Genomic DNA, 15,197 nt, shown 5'->3' with positions numbered 1-15,197 from the left:
TGTCAATATCTGTTTGTTGATATAAACTACTCAATGCAACATTACATTCTGATCCACATTGTTATCATCGTGTTGACGACAGAAATAGATGAAACTTGTATATTCTCCTTGGTTATTATGATCATTGTAGACAGAAAATAACTCTTTGACCTTTTGTTACTTTTCTCATTTCTTTCTTCATGGTTACTAGCAAGTCTTGATAATTGTGTGGAATTTGATAAGTTTTGTTCACTTTGTGTCTGTTCTCATTTTGCAGGTAACCAACTCCGGCGTGGATCCAGATACCTTTAATCTAGCCATCTTGATCCTGTTTGGCATGTCATTCCTCACAGCTAGCTTCCTTCCCTTCATAGTCTCAGAGAAGTCTAGCAAGGTAAGCACCATCCTTTTGTGTTGCTATGGTAATAGCAACACCAATTAATCCAGAACTCAGCTGCGCGTATTGTAACTCATTCTCATAAGCATTGTCATATCCACCCTGTCTTAAAAAACCTGCACTGGCTACCTGTAAAATATCATATTATGTATAAAATTCTCCTTATTTTTTATAAATCACTTAAAGGACATGGTCCAATGTATATTTCTGACTTATTACATATTTATGTCCCATCTCGTAATCTAAGATCCAGCTTTCAATTTTTATTATCTGAAATTAAGTCCAAACATTCTTGAGGGGTAGGTCATTTATTGTTTCTGCCCCTCGCTTATGGAACCAACTTCCCTTAAAAATCAGACAAACATCTACTCTCTCTAACTTTAAGAAGAGTATCAAATCCCACTTAATGACAAAAGCTTTTATATAATCTTGTACCATTAAGTTTTTCTTCTGTCATTGTTTTGTATTATTCTGTATTATTTGTATCATTTCTAATTATCAATTGCGTCATGAACATTCTTTGAGTGGTGTGTGCGCATTATGAGTCGTATTATTATTATATCCCATCATGCAATGGTACACTCTCAAACTATGGGGTCAGTTTATGGTATTAGTGTTGTAACAGATGCTTATTTCATGATCATGTCTTTACTTGTTACACATTTTACAACTGCTAGTGACTTTCATCACCTTATGTTATGAATGCTGTAAACAGTTGATGCCAGTTTTCATCTTGAAACAGGATAGTCATTACTTGTCCATTGAATGTATTAGCCGCATTTTAACTACTTTCTTTTCAAATAATGAGCTTGGATAGATTTATAAGTCGAGTTCCTTCCCTCGATATTGAGCATTCCAAAATTGCGGTGGATGACAGTTTTGTCAAAGACGTTACTTTTTTAGGTTTTCATCTGATTTTTGTTTACCTCCAGGCCAAGCACCTTCAACTTGTGAGTGGGTTGGACAGAGTCACCTACTGGGTGGCCAACTACTGCTGGGACTTTGTCAATTTTCTGATTGTCTTTGTGATACTATTGGCTTGTTTTGCTGTTTTTCAAGTTGCCGCTCTCAGTGGACCAAACCTTGGAACAGTCGCTGTCATTTTGGTAAGTAAATTGACTGTAAAAATTGATTTCATTTCATTCTACCGTGCAAATCATTAGATATTTAAAAAAAGAATTTGTGAGAATATTTTGTAAAATAATTATATGTAACTCAATATTCCTTTGTTCTTGATCAAAGATTTTGTTCTAACAATTTTACTGACTTCGTTCTTCTAGACCAAAACAAACAGAAAGAAGGAGAAAGTTAAAATACAAGAAACGTGTCAGAAGAAAGAAAGAAAGTAAACAGGACAAAAACTTTAAAAAGAATTCTCTTTAGCAAAACCTCCCGATTCTGTGATTCGATGAGTTTCTGACAATCAGTTCTGTTCCGATCATTGTTGTGTTTGATCATAAAGTTTTAATAGTTTTCTTAGTTTTAATAGTTTTAATAGTTTTCTTATGTGTCTCTCATGACTAGCTCCTGTTTGGATGGGCTGCGATACCGTTTGTCTACCTCGTGTCGACCCTCTTCAAAACAGCTGTCAATGGATACGCCATCACCACCATCCTCCTAGCTATCTTTGGAATGGTACGTCCATTATGACTCTCACTTTTTTCTTTCTTTCTTTTTTTTTTCCTTTTTTTTTGTTTTTTTGTTGACGTTGAATATAAAGTTTACTGGTAGTCACTATGTTTGATCATGACGCATAGATTCCATGGTTAGGTTGAACTAGATGAGCCTTATTTTTCGGCTGCTGTAGTTATTACTGTTGCGACACTCACCGTCAGTCGGGCTTCATAGAATTAATGTAACTTATCTTGTGCTATTGTGCCACGGTCGACTGGATAAGTGCGGTGGCGTCGGGATGAATGAGACCTAGAAATCTAGGAGGTTCTTAGATTAAACCCTGGCCAGCTACAGTCAGGTGGATTTCACCTCCAAGAAAAAATCCATGGTTTCCCAATCTGAAATGCACTTCCAAATGGATGTGGTGAAAAATGTACCAAGGCTGTAAATTGGATAGCTACCTTACATGAAGTGCAAATTCAAAGCCTACTTTTTTTTTGGTAGGGGGGGGGGGTTTCTCTTTCATACATATTTGGCTTTTGCTTTCCAGGCCACTATATAGAGATGTTTTCCATCCATTACAGTTCCTAGTTTTTTTTATTAATAACATGCTAAGATCATAATCATTACAGTGTGTCATACAAGTTGTTGAGTGTACACATTTCCCCTCAGCAACTCGAGTTACACCTTCCATATTCATAGTCACTGGTCATAATAATGAATCATGTTCAGTTAATGTTCCAAATATGTCTCAAGCTTTCATAAATTTATCCGTTCTTAGCAGCTGTTATAGCACCCTCTATTTTGTTCGTCACCAGGCTTTGTACCTGACTGTATTTTTGGTTGAGTTCCTCGTGGAGAATAAAGCAATCGGTGAAGCCTTGGACCACATTTTCATGGTACTACCAACTTACGCGATGGTCCGAGCGATTGGCCTATTGTCAGTCAACCATGGTGTGAGGGACACCTGCACCATCTCGGAAATGTAAGTTCATATCTTATGTATGCTATCAAATAGTGGTGTGAGCAAGACCTGCACCATCTCACAACCATATCGTGGTGTGTGTTGTGTTTGCTATCCTTCAGAGCTGTGTGGAGCACCTGCACCATCTCGCAACCGTAAGTTGTTATATGGTGTGTATGATAAAGTAAAGTGCTATGATAGATACCTGCACCACCTCGCAACCACAACGTGGCATATACTGCCCCTTTAACCCACAGTTCCTTTACAACCTCTCACATAAAATGTTTGAAATGGTTAGATAGTGTTTGATCAGTTGAAGATGCTTTTGGAGGCATCTCTTGTATAGAAATCTGCATGTTCCTAAGACCATCACTCACGAACGAGCTCCCTGACACAACCTTTAAACAATCCCTCAAAATGGAGAAAGACTGTTCTTTGCTTCGTGGGAGGGGGGGGGGGGGGTTGTTCTTCACCAACATATTCTGTCATGGTGGGGTGATTTGTCTCCTTTAAGTGAATCAAATTCATTCAAGATTTAGTTAGAAATTACATTCTGCATCAGCTGGTAATGCTATAAGTAATGTTAATAGCAGTTTGTCTGAATAATAATGCTAAATGACCAATGCAGTGACCACCATACTTTTTTTTTACTATTAAGAAAGTCTTTTTGTTTTGATATTTTTGATGGTAAAGCTTGACATTTATTTTGATTTTGTGTTTTTGTTGTTTTCTTTTGTTTGAGTTTTGCTTCTGTTGCTCTTCACATCCATTTTTTGGGTTTTTTTTTTTTTTTTTTTTTTTTGACAGACAAAAGGAGATCTGTATGCAAGCCAATATATCCTTTGAGGAAAACAATTATGCTTGGGACCAACCAGGAGTTGGACAAAATCTGGTCTACATGACAATCGAGGGCGTGGTGTTCTTTCTCTTAGTTCTGCTTACAGAGGTGAGCCCTCCACATATTCTGGATTTCATAAAGAAAGCTTTAGGATCCCTAAGTTGCCCAGAATCTATAGGAAAGTTTGAAAATAAGTGTGGGAAGGTTAGTGAAGGACAGCAACCAGGAACAAATATCTTATTCTTTGATCCAGCTTGTAGGGGTAACTCCCTTGATGGGGTTAATCACAATTAACAGAAGAGAAATTGTCACAGCAAGGTCTCTAACATAAATACAGTTATCTTCAGTCATAAGTTCTGCTATAGTGGAATAATCCGACTCCTCTTGGGTTGGGAGGTGGTCGGGGTGAGTGAGGTTGTATTCAGTTTTGGGCTTACAATTGTCTTTTAAGATGTTAGCTCTTCAGTAAATATATCTGAAAGATCAACAGGATGAGGGGTGGAGATGGTAGCCCAGATGTCTAACTAGAATCATAGCTCCCACCGTGGTAGCCCAGATATCTAACTAGGATCATAGCTTCCACCGTGGTAGCCCAGATATCTAACTAGGATCATAGCTTCCACCGTGGTAGCCCAGATATCTAACTAGGATCATAGCTTCCACCGTGGTAGCCCAGGTATCTAACTAGGATCATGGCTTCCACCGTGGTAGCCCAGATATCTAACTAGGATCATGGCTTCCACCATGGTAGCCCAGATATCTAACTAGGATCATAGCTTCTACCGTGGTAGCCCAGGTATCTAACTAGGATCATAGCTTCCACCATGGTAGCCCAGATATCTAACTAGGATCATAGCCTCCACCGTGGTAGCCCAGGTATCTAACTAGGATCATAGCTTCCACCATGGTAGCCCAGATGTCTAACTAGGATCATAGCTTCCACCGTGGTAGCCCAGATATCTAACTAGGATCATAGCCTCCACCGTGGTAGCCCAGGTATCTAACTAGGATCATAGCTTCCACCGTGGTAGCCCAGATATCTAACTAGGATCATGGCTTCCACCATGGTAGCCCAGATATCTAACTAGGATCATGGCTTCCACCATGGTAGCCCAGGTATCTAACTAGGATCATAGCTTCCACCGTGGTAGCCCAGATATCTAACTAGGATCATGGCTTCCACCGTGGTAGCCCAGATATCTAACTAGGATCATAGCCTCCACCGTGGTAGCCCAGGTATCTAACTAGGATCATAGCTTCCACCGTGGTAGCCCAGATATCTAACTAGGATCATGGCTTCCACCGTGGTAGCCCAGATATCTAACTAGGATCATAGCTTCCACCATGGTAGCCCAGGTATCTAACTAGGATCATGGCTTCCACCGTGGTAGCCCAGATATCTAACTAGGATCATGGCTTCCACCGTGGTAGCCCAGATATCTAACTAGGATCATGGCTTCCACCATGGTAGCCCAGGTATCTAACTAGGATCATGGCTTCCACCATGGTAGCCCAGATATCTAACTAGGATCATAGCTTCCACCATGGTAGCCCAGGTATCTAACTAGGATCATGGCTTCCACCGTGGTAGCCCAGATATCTAACTAGGATCATGGCTTCCACCGTGGTAGCCCAGATATCTAACTAGGATCATGGCTTCCACCATGGTAGCCCAGGTATCTAACTAGGATCATGGCTTCCACCGTGGTAGCCCAGATATCTAACTAGGATCATGGCTTCCACCATGGTAGCCCAGGTATCTAACTAGGATCATAGCTTCCACCATGGTAGCCCAGGTATCTAACTAGGATCATAGCTTCCACCGTGGTAGCCCAGATATCTAACTAGGATCATGGCTTCCACAGTTGCTGCAGGTGATGCCTCTCTAGTTACATGTCTGGTCTAGGACTATTTCACGGCATGTAGCCTTACTTACCTGTGGATTTGTCCGTCACCCCCTAATTGATAATACTTTATACTTGCATTTAATAGTGTTTCTTTTCTCTGTCATTAGTTTTAACTGTGAACAATCTTATAATTTCATGTTTTAAACAGCTGTAAAAGGGATATTAATTTGAAGTAACTTGTTTGTCTTTCTCTTTTTGTCTTTCCTCTACTAGTTCATGAGCTTTTCATCAATATTTGTGTCCAGGTCTCACGTTATCATGGGAGGCCAGGAGGTATGTAGTCCTTGTATTGTCACCAACCATGGAGTTGATTTTTGGAATTAGGAATCTGAGAATAAAAAAGCTTTCAATTTCTCGGTAGTTGTGGCAATAATAAAGTATTAAATTAAAACAAATTTAGAAGAAATAAAATATGATTCATTTGTTTCTGAGTATTATCCCTCCATATATGTAATATTATATATTTATACTTTATTTACTCTGTGTTGTTTTAAATCAACTTCTAGCCTACATAATTGTCTTCTTTTTATCATGGTTGCAATCTTTCGTCTTCATGAATAAGGTCTTATCTGCCATCCTGAATATCTTCCCCCCCCCCCTTTACCATATCCAACTCCCCAAACCAAATTTGTAAAGCTGGAGATTTTCAAAAACAAAACCTTGAGAGGACTCCTCTTAACCTTGAGAGTTCTCCTCTTAACCTTGAGAGGACTCCTCTTAACCTTGAGAGGACTCCTCTTAACCTTGAGAGGACTCCTCTTAACTATGAGAGAACTCCTCTTAACATTGAGAGGACTCCTCTTAACCTTGAGAGGACTCCTCTTAACCTTGAGAGGACTCCTCTTAGCTATGAGAGAACTCCTCTTAACTTTGAGAGGACTCCTCTTAACATTGAGAGGACTCCTCTTAACTTTGAGAGGACTCCTCTTAACCTTGAGAGGACTCCTCTTAACCTTGAGAGGACTCCTCTTAACTATGAGAGGACTCCTCTTAACTATGACAGAACTCCTCTTAACTTTGAGAGGACTCCTCTTAACCTTGAGAGGACCCCTCTTAACCTTGAGAGGACTACTCTTAACTATGAGAGGACTCCTCTTAACCTTGAGAGGACTCCTCTTAACTATGAGAGAACTCCTCTTAACTTTGAGAGGACTCCTCTTAACCTTGAGAGGACTCCTCTTAACCTTGAGAGGACTCCTCTTTGAAATTGATTTACCTCACTGTCTGCTGGTGGATCATTGGATGTTAGTCAGTATTGTTCTGTCTGCCTTCCACCTGTAGGACGAGGATGTCGCAAAGGAGAGAAGACGAGTCCACGAGATGAATTATCGAAGTGAAGATCAGGCCATCGTTATCAAAGACCTGAATAAGGTGAGAAAAAGCTAAAGTGAACCATCCATTTGAATTCCAAAACGTTGTTATGATTTTGAGGGTAGTTTTTTTTTAACCATTGTTTATTACATTTTCTTCAATGTTAAGTATATGTGAAATGACTGTTTCTTACAAAGGAATTTGGGAAGGCTGTAATACTTTTGAGGAGGGGTGACCTTGCGGTACTGTGTATTATTTGCCCAAATGTAGTGTTATTTGAACCGAATGTTTGAAGGTGTTAACAAGACTCTCACAATAGAGGTTGGGTTTTTTTGTTGGGGAGGGGGCATAACAGGTTTATATGACAATGTGGTGCCTGTAGTAATAGCATTATTCTTTTATGATTGCTTTCATCTGCTTTCAAGGTACCTAGTTTTCCTAGACTGTTAGTCTACTAGTCTTTACTAAAAATGTAGATCTGTAAGTGAAAGGCAGCAAGTGATTATATGAGGATCCTTGGGTTGCTAAATCAATAATTCCAAGAGAGATATTCAAGTGCAAATAGGAAAGAAAAAATGGAAGTAGTAAGTTATCCCAGGCAACTATGAGCATAGGCGGGATTACTGGGGGGAGGGTTACAAGGGGGGGGGCACTTGTGCCTCGTCTTTTCCCAGACCTTGTGTTGGCTTTTTTATCCAATTTGGTCGGTAATGTGGTCGGTTATGCCACAGCTGTATTGAAAACTCTGTGATACTTTTATACTTATTCATAACGTCATTACACTGGCTGTGAAAAAGATCCACCCGTTGTGACAATTCTCATTAAGATCCATTTTGTTACTTTGTTTGTCGCTCCAAAAACAATCAAGCAACACTTTTATGCAGATAGCATAATTAGATTTTCAAATACACAATTAGTATTGGGTATTAACCTAAAATATTGCACCATATTACATCTAGGGGCTTTATAAAATTCTGACATTTCTCACCCCTTCCCCTTAGACTCCTCCCCCAGGTTTGTTCCCCTCCCCCTATTTTCACACTTCAAATCCTGCCTCTGACAATGGGGGTTCTTGGAAATTGACTCCATTGTTCTTTCTGTTCTTTCTGTAGGTATACTTTGGTGCTGAGAGACCAGCTGTACAGGACCTAGCTCTGGCCATACCGAGAGGAGAATGCTTTGGACTACTTGGCGTGAATGGTGAGCTAACTGTCTACTTTAAGCACCTATTGTCACTGCTGGCCCCTCCCCCTGGCCCACACCCACCCCAATCCTGACATCACCTCCCTTGCCCTAATTCAGATGTGAAATTGGCCTCCTGCATCGCGCATCGGCAGACGAGAAAGTCAGACTTAGAGAAACAGTAGTACAAATTGATTATACACCCTTTTTTTTTTTCACAAATTGTTTTTATTTTACAATTTTTTGTACAAATTGATTTTTTTTTACAAACTAAATACCGTTGTTTACATGTCGAGAGCTCCAATAATATGCTTGGCTTCTCTTGCAGGTGCCGGTAAAACCACGACATTTGGCATGCTGACCGGGGATGTAAGAATGACATCAGGACATGCCTACATACAAGGCATGAGCATCAGGAGTGACATGAGGAAGGTCAGTATAATTGTTTAATAAACTGATCGGGCATCCTCCTCATTTGGAGGGAAGGAAGTGTGTAACTGGTACATTGCAATCGGGATCCACCTCTGGATAGGAGTTAAACCTTGCTGCTCCAAGGGAGGGAAGTGTGTAACTGGTACATTGCAAACAGCATCCATCTCTGGATAGGAGTTAAACCTCGCTGCTCCAAGGGAGGGAAGTGTGTAACTGGTACATTGCAATCGGGATCCATCTCTGGATAGGAGTTAAACCTCGCTGCTCCAATGGAGGGAAGTGTGTAACTAGTACATCATACTGCTGTATCTTATGTATGTTATGCTAGATGTGAAGTAACAAACTGTAATAGCTTACTCTGCATTCTCTGTTTCATCAACAGGCACAAAGACTTATGGGATACTGTCCACAGGTACGTCAGTTTGGATTTTTCAAACCTCAGTCCATCTCAAAATTCTAAATCAACCCTTGTCAGTTCTGAAGGGGAAAACCATCAAGAATATGTTTTCTTCTGACTTCATTTTATGTGTAATGCATGACAAAGGTCATTATTATGTACCCTCTGGTAGTACAAACCCATCATTGTATGTTTCCCTCTGACTTCATTATATGTGTAATGCATGACAAAGGTCATTATAATTTCCCCTCTGGTAGTACAAACCCATCATTGTATGTTTCCCTCTGACTTCATTATATGTGTAATGCATGACAAAGGTCATTATTATTTACCCTCTGGTAGTACAAACCCATCATTGTATGTTTCCCTCTGACTTCATTATATGTGTAATGCATGACAAAGGTCATTATTATGTACCCTCTGGTAGTACAAACCCATCATTGTAAGTTTCCCTCTGACTTCATTATATGTGTAATGCATGACAAAGGTCATTATAATTTCCCCTCTGGTAGTACAAACCCATCATTTTATGTTTCCCTCTGACTTCATTATATGTGTAATGCATGACAAAGGTCATTATAATTTCCCCTCTGGTAGTACAAACCCATCATTGTATGTTTCACTCTGACTTCATTTTATGTGTAATGCATGACAAAGGTCATTATAATTTCCCCTCTGGTAGTACAAACCCATCATTGTATGTTTCACTCTGACTTCATTATATGTGTAATGCATGACAAAGGTCATTATAATTTCCCCTCTGGTAGTACAAACCCATCATTGTATGTTTCACTCTGACTTCATTATATGTGTAATGCATGACAAAGGTCATTATAATTTCCCCTCTGGTAGTACAAACCCATCATTGTATGTTTCACTCTGACTTCATTATATGTGTAATGCATGACAAAGGTCATTATAATTTACCCTCTGGTAGTACAAAACCATCATTGTATGTTTCACTCTGACTTCATTATATGTGTAATGCATGACAAAGGTCATTATAATTTCCCCTCTGGTAGTACAAACCCATCATTGTATGTTTCACTCTGACTTCCTTATATGTGTAATGCATGACAAAGGTCATTATAATTTACCCTCTGGTAGTACAAACCCATCATTGTATGTTTCACTCTGACTTCATTATATGTGTAATGCATGACAAAGGTCATAATTTCCCCTCTGGTAGTACAAACCCATCATTGTATGTTTCACTCTGACTTCATTATATGTGTAATGCATGACAAAGGTCATTATAATTTCCCCTCTGGTAGTACAACCCATCATTGTATGTTTCCCTCTGACTTCATTATATGTGTAATGCATGACAAAGGTATTATTATTTATCCTCTGGTAGTACAAACCCATCATTGTATGTTTCACTCTGACTTCATTATATGTGTAATGCATGACAAAGGTCATTATTATTTATCCTCTGGTAGTACAAACCCATCATTGTATGTTTCCCTCTGACTTCATTTCATGTGTAATTCATGACAAATGTTATTATTATTTACCCTCCTGTAGTACAAACCCATCATTGTCTTTTGATCTTTGTCGTATGACCGGTCTTTCCATTATCCGTTGCAGTTTGATGCGCTAGTCGAAAAACTGACCGGCCGAGAGACACTGACCATGTTTGCGAGGCTGAGAGGGATACCGGCCAAGAGTATTCCCAGCGTAGTGGACTCTACCATAGAGCACTTAGACTTGGTCAAGTATGCTGACAAACTCTGTGGCAATTACAGGTTGGTTCCATCAATTATCACATTGTTATTTTGAGAGAAGTTGTACAAAGATTCTCGTAGAACTGTGCTTTTCAAATCAATTGGTATGTAAGAAAGCTGCACTGGTGTAGCAATGAAAATGAGAGGTTTTACTCGTATTGGATATCATGTGTGAAACAATTGATATTGGATAATCACTCATGCTTTAAAATACACTGTACAATTGGCATCACAGTAAATAGCATTTATCCACAGCAGACAGATCTACCCCCCCCCCCCGTCCCCTTCCCATCTTGAATAACTGGCACTTGTGTAGCTTTTTAAGCACATACACAAGTACTAGTTTTGCTGACAATTTTTTTATTGAATTTTTTTTTTTTTTTTAGTGAAATATATTACGTACCTGGTAAAAGTTATTAGTTTGTTTTCAACGAGATTTTACAAGGGACCAATTGAGAGCCATAAACTAATGTTTCTCCCATGCGTAACTGATGCATTATTAGTCTGTATGATTTTGGCATAGGCTAGGCCCAATTTATGTTGAATATATATTGTTAGGAATGTCAGGATTTTAGATGAAAATAGTGCTGGGCGGGATTCACGATTTTTAAGAGAGTGCTGGGCGCTAATTTTTAGTGCTGGGCGGGCTTGCCCAGCATGGGCAAATTCCTGCCTATATATTTCATTAATTCATTTTATTCCATTACAGTGGAGGTAACAAGAGAAAACTGAGTACTGCCATAGCTATGGTTGGTAGTCCTCCTACAGTTCTCCTGGTAAGTACTGATGGGCTCTACTCATTATGTTAACATTAGGAGGTGAATTAATGTCATAGTCCTGTTTCCTTGAGACAAGTTTTCCTGTTTTTTCCAATTCAGAGTTGGTAGTAAATTTAGAAAATGCTCCACAATTTCAAGCAATTTGTCAGGTTTCTGCATTTCTGATAATATCTGACAAAATTAAGAATATTTGTGTCGTGCAGTTAACCTCAAAGAGATGAGTGTGAAAATAACAAGTTTTCAAGTTTTAAATTCTAGCAGTTCAATGTCTACCTATGGAATCCAATAAGATTACTTGAATTCCTCTTAAAAATTAATTCATTTAAAATAATAAGCTGTTTATTTTGAGAGGTAAAGGACTATCCCAAATAAAAAAGTGCGCTGCTTATAACATAATCACCCAAAAAACAAAACCTCCCATGAACTAAGTGTTTGCTAACATGGCACAAAGAAAAAACAAAGGTTTAGAGGTGTTTTACAACAACCAAACTGACAAGAATTTCAGCATTTTTTCTGACCAACACAGCTGCATTTATTGTACAACATTTTCATGCAGTTCTATTGCTGTCCTCCAGTTGTTTTTGACCACAGGAAGGTGAGCAATTTGAGTGACACCTTCTGCTTTAACGGAACAGTCAGAATTTTTTCAGACCAAAAGATTTCATGAAAATGATTGTTTGGAATTGTATCTTTTGCTTATTTAGGATGAGCCCACCTCTGGAATGGACCCTAAGGCGCGACGACATCTCTGGAATGCCATCCTCAGTGTCATGAGAGAGGGCAAGTCTGTTGTTCTGACATCACACAGGTACATGATTTTATAATCAAACTCTGATACATCAAGTCACAGGACTAATGGTTGGGGGGGGGGTTGGGGGATAAAGAAGTCTGTGACACATAACCATATCTAGCCACATTTAGGCTTTAGACCTTTATATTGTATCTTTCAAATTTTCTTCACCCGAATAATCTCCTTTGAAACAAAACATCACACCAAGAGTTGTAAATAGTCACTTCATTGTAAGGTCACTTCAGATCGGAGTAGTAAGGGTCACATCATTTTGAAGGTCAAGGCAAGTCATTGCTTGTGATTTATGTATTATCTCAATGGGAGGGGCGGTGTGGGGGGGGGGTGACCTTGTCAAATGGTTTTGAATTCCCTCCATTTCAATATTTAGTGACCCAAATCATGACTCATTACAACCCTGGTTAGGCCCTCCTCTATCTTTGATACTTTTCAAGATTGACATCTAACACAATTTTTGATGATTTTTTCCCCGTACAGCATGGAAGAATGTGAAGCGTTGTGCACCCGCCTAGCTATCATGGTTAACGGTCAGTTTAAGTGCCTGGGAAGTGTACAGCATCTTAAGAGCAGGTAAAGGTGTAACATGAAATTATTTTAATGTGAACATTTAAGTCATTAAGGAGATCAAGTGCATTTTTTTTTTTTTTTTTTAAGTGAAATTGCAAGTCTTATGACTTTGAAACTGCCCTGAAGAGACAGAAGATGAGTTGTCATTAATTAAATGCTTGACTTTGAGGATGATTAATTCATCAGAGTCTGTCAGTAAACAGGCCCTCGACAACAAATCTTGTTTCCTTTTTGATGATGCCCCACCCCCCCCCCTCCCCTTGACTTCAGAGTACATTAACAGCTAATTCCCATTTTGTGGCACATTAAAAGAACAAATAAACAACTAGATTACAAAAGAAAAATATAAAGTCATGGAAGAACAACCTAAATGTGATCCATTTTCTGTAGTGATGAAGTGTATCTGGCAAAAAATAGATCAAACATCCGTATCTATAGTCAGGAATAAATATATTGAGATCGGGTTTCATCTATCAAATATGACATTTTTTGTTTTGTTTTTGTCTTCCTTGTAAGAGTCACATTGTCTGTCACTAAGATATTCTGTTAAAAGATCTGCTGTGTGTTACATTGGTATAAAGAAATCACCATGGTAACCTCTGGGTTTGGTTTTTATAGTATCAGGAGATAACTGGCATGACAAAGGTATCCACGCCTAGTTTCATTCTTTGTTATCTAGAATCTTAAGAGGTTAAGTATTTTCCTTCAGTATTACAGGGTGAAACGTCCTTCATAGTTATCATCACATGTGGTTATTGAAAAATCTCCTTTTCATTTGAGCTAGTATGAATATTCATTTTTGCTTAAACAAGTTGAAAATAGTGCCTTGGGCTTCTTTTCTTCCTGTTATCTTAAATCTGTTAATAACTGAAATAGTATGACCATAATTAAGTAGACCAATAGAAGTTTCTATTTTTTTTTCTTTCATAGGTTTGGCAGAGGCTATACTATGATTGTAAAGACCACTGGAGTTACACAGGCTGTTCAGGAGTTTATCCTGACTACATTCCCCGGAGCCACTTTGTTGGAGATCCATCAGGTATATCAAACATCTATCAAAAAGTCTCTAGAAATTACCTTAATATCCCTGGCCCCCTTTTCTTGTCTAGTATTTGTCTTATTATAGTCTATTTTGTTTGATTATTTAATTTATTTCGTTATGCAGCAGTGACCCTCACTTATCAATCAGCAACTCTCTTGGATTAGATTGAAATTATAATGTAAACTATAACAGGGGTTCCAATCATTGACCTTAAGTTTACAAACCCTGTGCTTTTACCAGCTGAGCTATCCAGCCTTTAGTTGCTCGGGAACCATTTGTTTAGGCCATGTCTTTACTGTTGGTGTCACCAGGGATCACAATATCAATGTTGATACAACCCAGCCAGGAGCAGGGAATTGATTCCCAGAGAAATGCAGGTCTTTATGTTTGTATACAAATATAACAATTGCCAGACACAAGGCACAGTAGTAGTACCGTGCACGTTTAATGTCATATTGATTGTAAATTAATTGCCCGTTCAGTGCAGCAGGTCCTAAACTCTGGAATTCTCTTCCTCATCACTTGAAAAATATCACATCTATTGACACTTTTAAAAAGCATTTAAAAACTTATCTTTTTAGGCTTGAGTATGGGCATTAATCTTATTTGTGTTCTTTATTGTGGTTTATAACCCTGTCTTATATCATGTTTCTACTTTTACTGCTGTTGTTATTACTTTTAAGTTTTCTTAAGTTTGGTAATTTTATATTCCAGGTATTGGTTCTTTTGTACAGTGCTCTTGAGCATGTTTTATTTCATGATAACAGCACTTTAATATATGGTATTTATTTGTTATTAATCTTACATTATATATTTATTATACATTATATAATTAATCGTTCATAAACACCTTCTTCATGGATGTACTTTTTCGTTTACGTTTTGTTTTGCTTTTGTTTTAATCGCAGGGTACCCTTCAATTTCAAGTTTATGATGATAACATGAACTGGTCTCGTATCTTTGGTTCATTGGAACAGTCCAAGGAGAGACTCAACATAACAGACTACAGCGTGAGCCAGACTCCACTGGAACAAGTAAGTAGTGTCTTAGTTTCTCACAGGATAATATATTAAGAAACCGTAAAGAAACGTTGCATACGAACAGATGTTAGGATCTGTGTCTTAGGGGATTGTAGTCCTTCATCTCCTTTATAGTTGAGTCCAGTATGATAGAGAGCAAACTAATACAAACTCATGTTTGTATCTGTGTCTTAGGGGATAGTAGTCTTCCTTATCCTGTATAGTTGAGTCCAG

At 38.6% G+C, this 15,197-nt stretch overlaps 2 protein-coding genes across 6 annotated transcripts in view; one reads left to right on the top strand and one right to left on the bottom strand.

Moving 5' to 3' along the window:
* The window catches only part of LOC139965732 (phospholipid-transporting ATPase ABCA3-like), a 69,911-nt gene that overhangs the window by 49,543 nt on the left and 5,171 nt on the right, over positions 1-15,197 (top strand). For all 5 annotated transcript variants that reach the window (XR_011792375.1, XR_011792376.1, XR_011792374.1 and 2 more), the window contains exons 26-41: positions 257-373; positions 1,309-1,482; positions 1,901-2,011; positions 2,809-2,975; positions 3,762-3,900; positions 5,913-5,972; positions 6,981-7,070; positions 8,123-8,210; positions 8,521-8,624; positions 9,007-9,036; positions 10,612-10,769; positions 11,458-11,524; positions 12,232-12,335; positions 12,813-12,905; positions 13,833-13,941; positions 14,853-14,978. Coding sequence is in view for 1 of the 5 variants with exons in the window: in XM_071968392.1 (XP_071824493.1) it covers positions 257-373; positions 1,309-1,482; positions 1,901-2,011; positions 2,809-2,975; positions 3,762-3,900; positions 5,913-5,972; positions 6,981-7,070; positions 8,123-8,210; positions 8,521-8,624; positions 9,007-9,036; positions 10,612-10,769; positions 11,458-11,524; positions 12,232-12,335; positions 12,813-12,905; positions 13,833-13,941; positions 14,853-14,978 (1,737 nt within the window). In the remaining 4 variants the exon portion in view is untranslated. The remainder of the gene's footprint in view (positions 1-256; positions 374-1,308; positions 1,483-1,900; positions 2,012-2,808; positions 2,976-3,761; positions 3,901-5,912; positions 5,973-6,980; positions 7,071-8,122; positions 8,211-8,520; positions 8,625-9,006; positions 9,037-10,611; positions 10,770-11,457; positions 11,525-12,231; positions 12,336-12,812; positions 12,906-13,832; positions 13,942-14,852; positions 14,979-15,197) is intronic.
* On the bottom strand, positions 5,990-6,913 carry LOC139964438 (uncharacterized; the record flags this gene model as incomplete). Its single annotated transcript, XM_071965997.1, has 1 exon — positions 5,990-6,913. A coding segment is annotated over one exon (663 nt), but the record flags the coding sequence as incomplete, so codon positions are not given.

The sequence above is a fragment of the Apostichopus japonicus genome, chromosome 3 (genome assembly GCF_037975245.1).
Source record: "Apostichopus japonicus isolate 1M-3 chromosome 3, ASM3797524v1, whole genome shotgun sequence".
NCBI lineage: Eukaryota > Metazoa > Echinodermata > Holothuroidea > Aspidochirotida > Stichopodidae > Apostichopus > Apostichopus japonicus.
The sequence above is the reverse complement of the archived record's forward strand: the minus strand, read 5'-3'. Positions and strand labels throughout refer to the sequence as shown.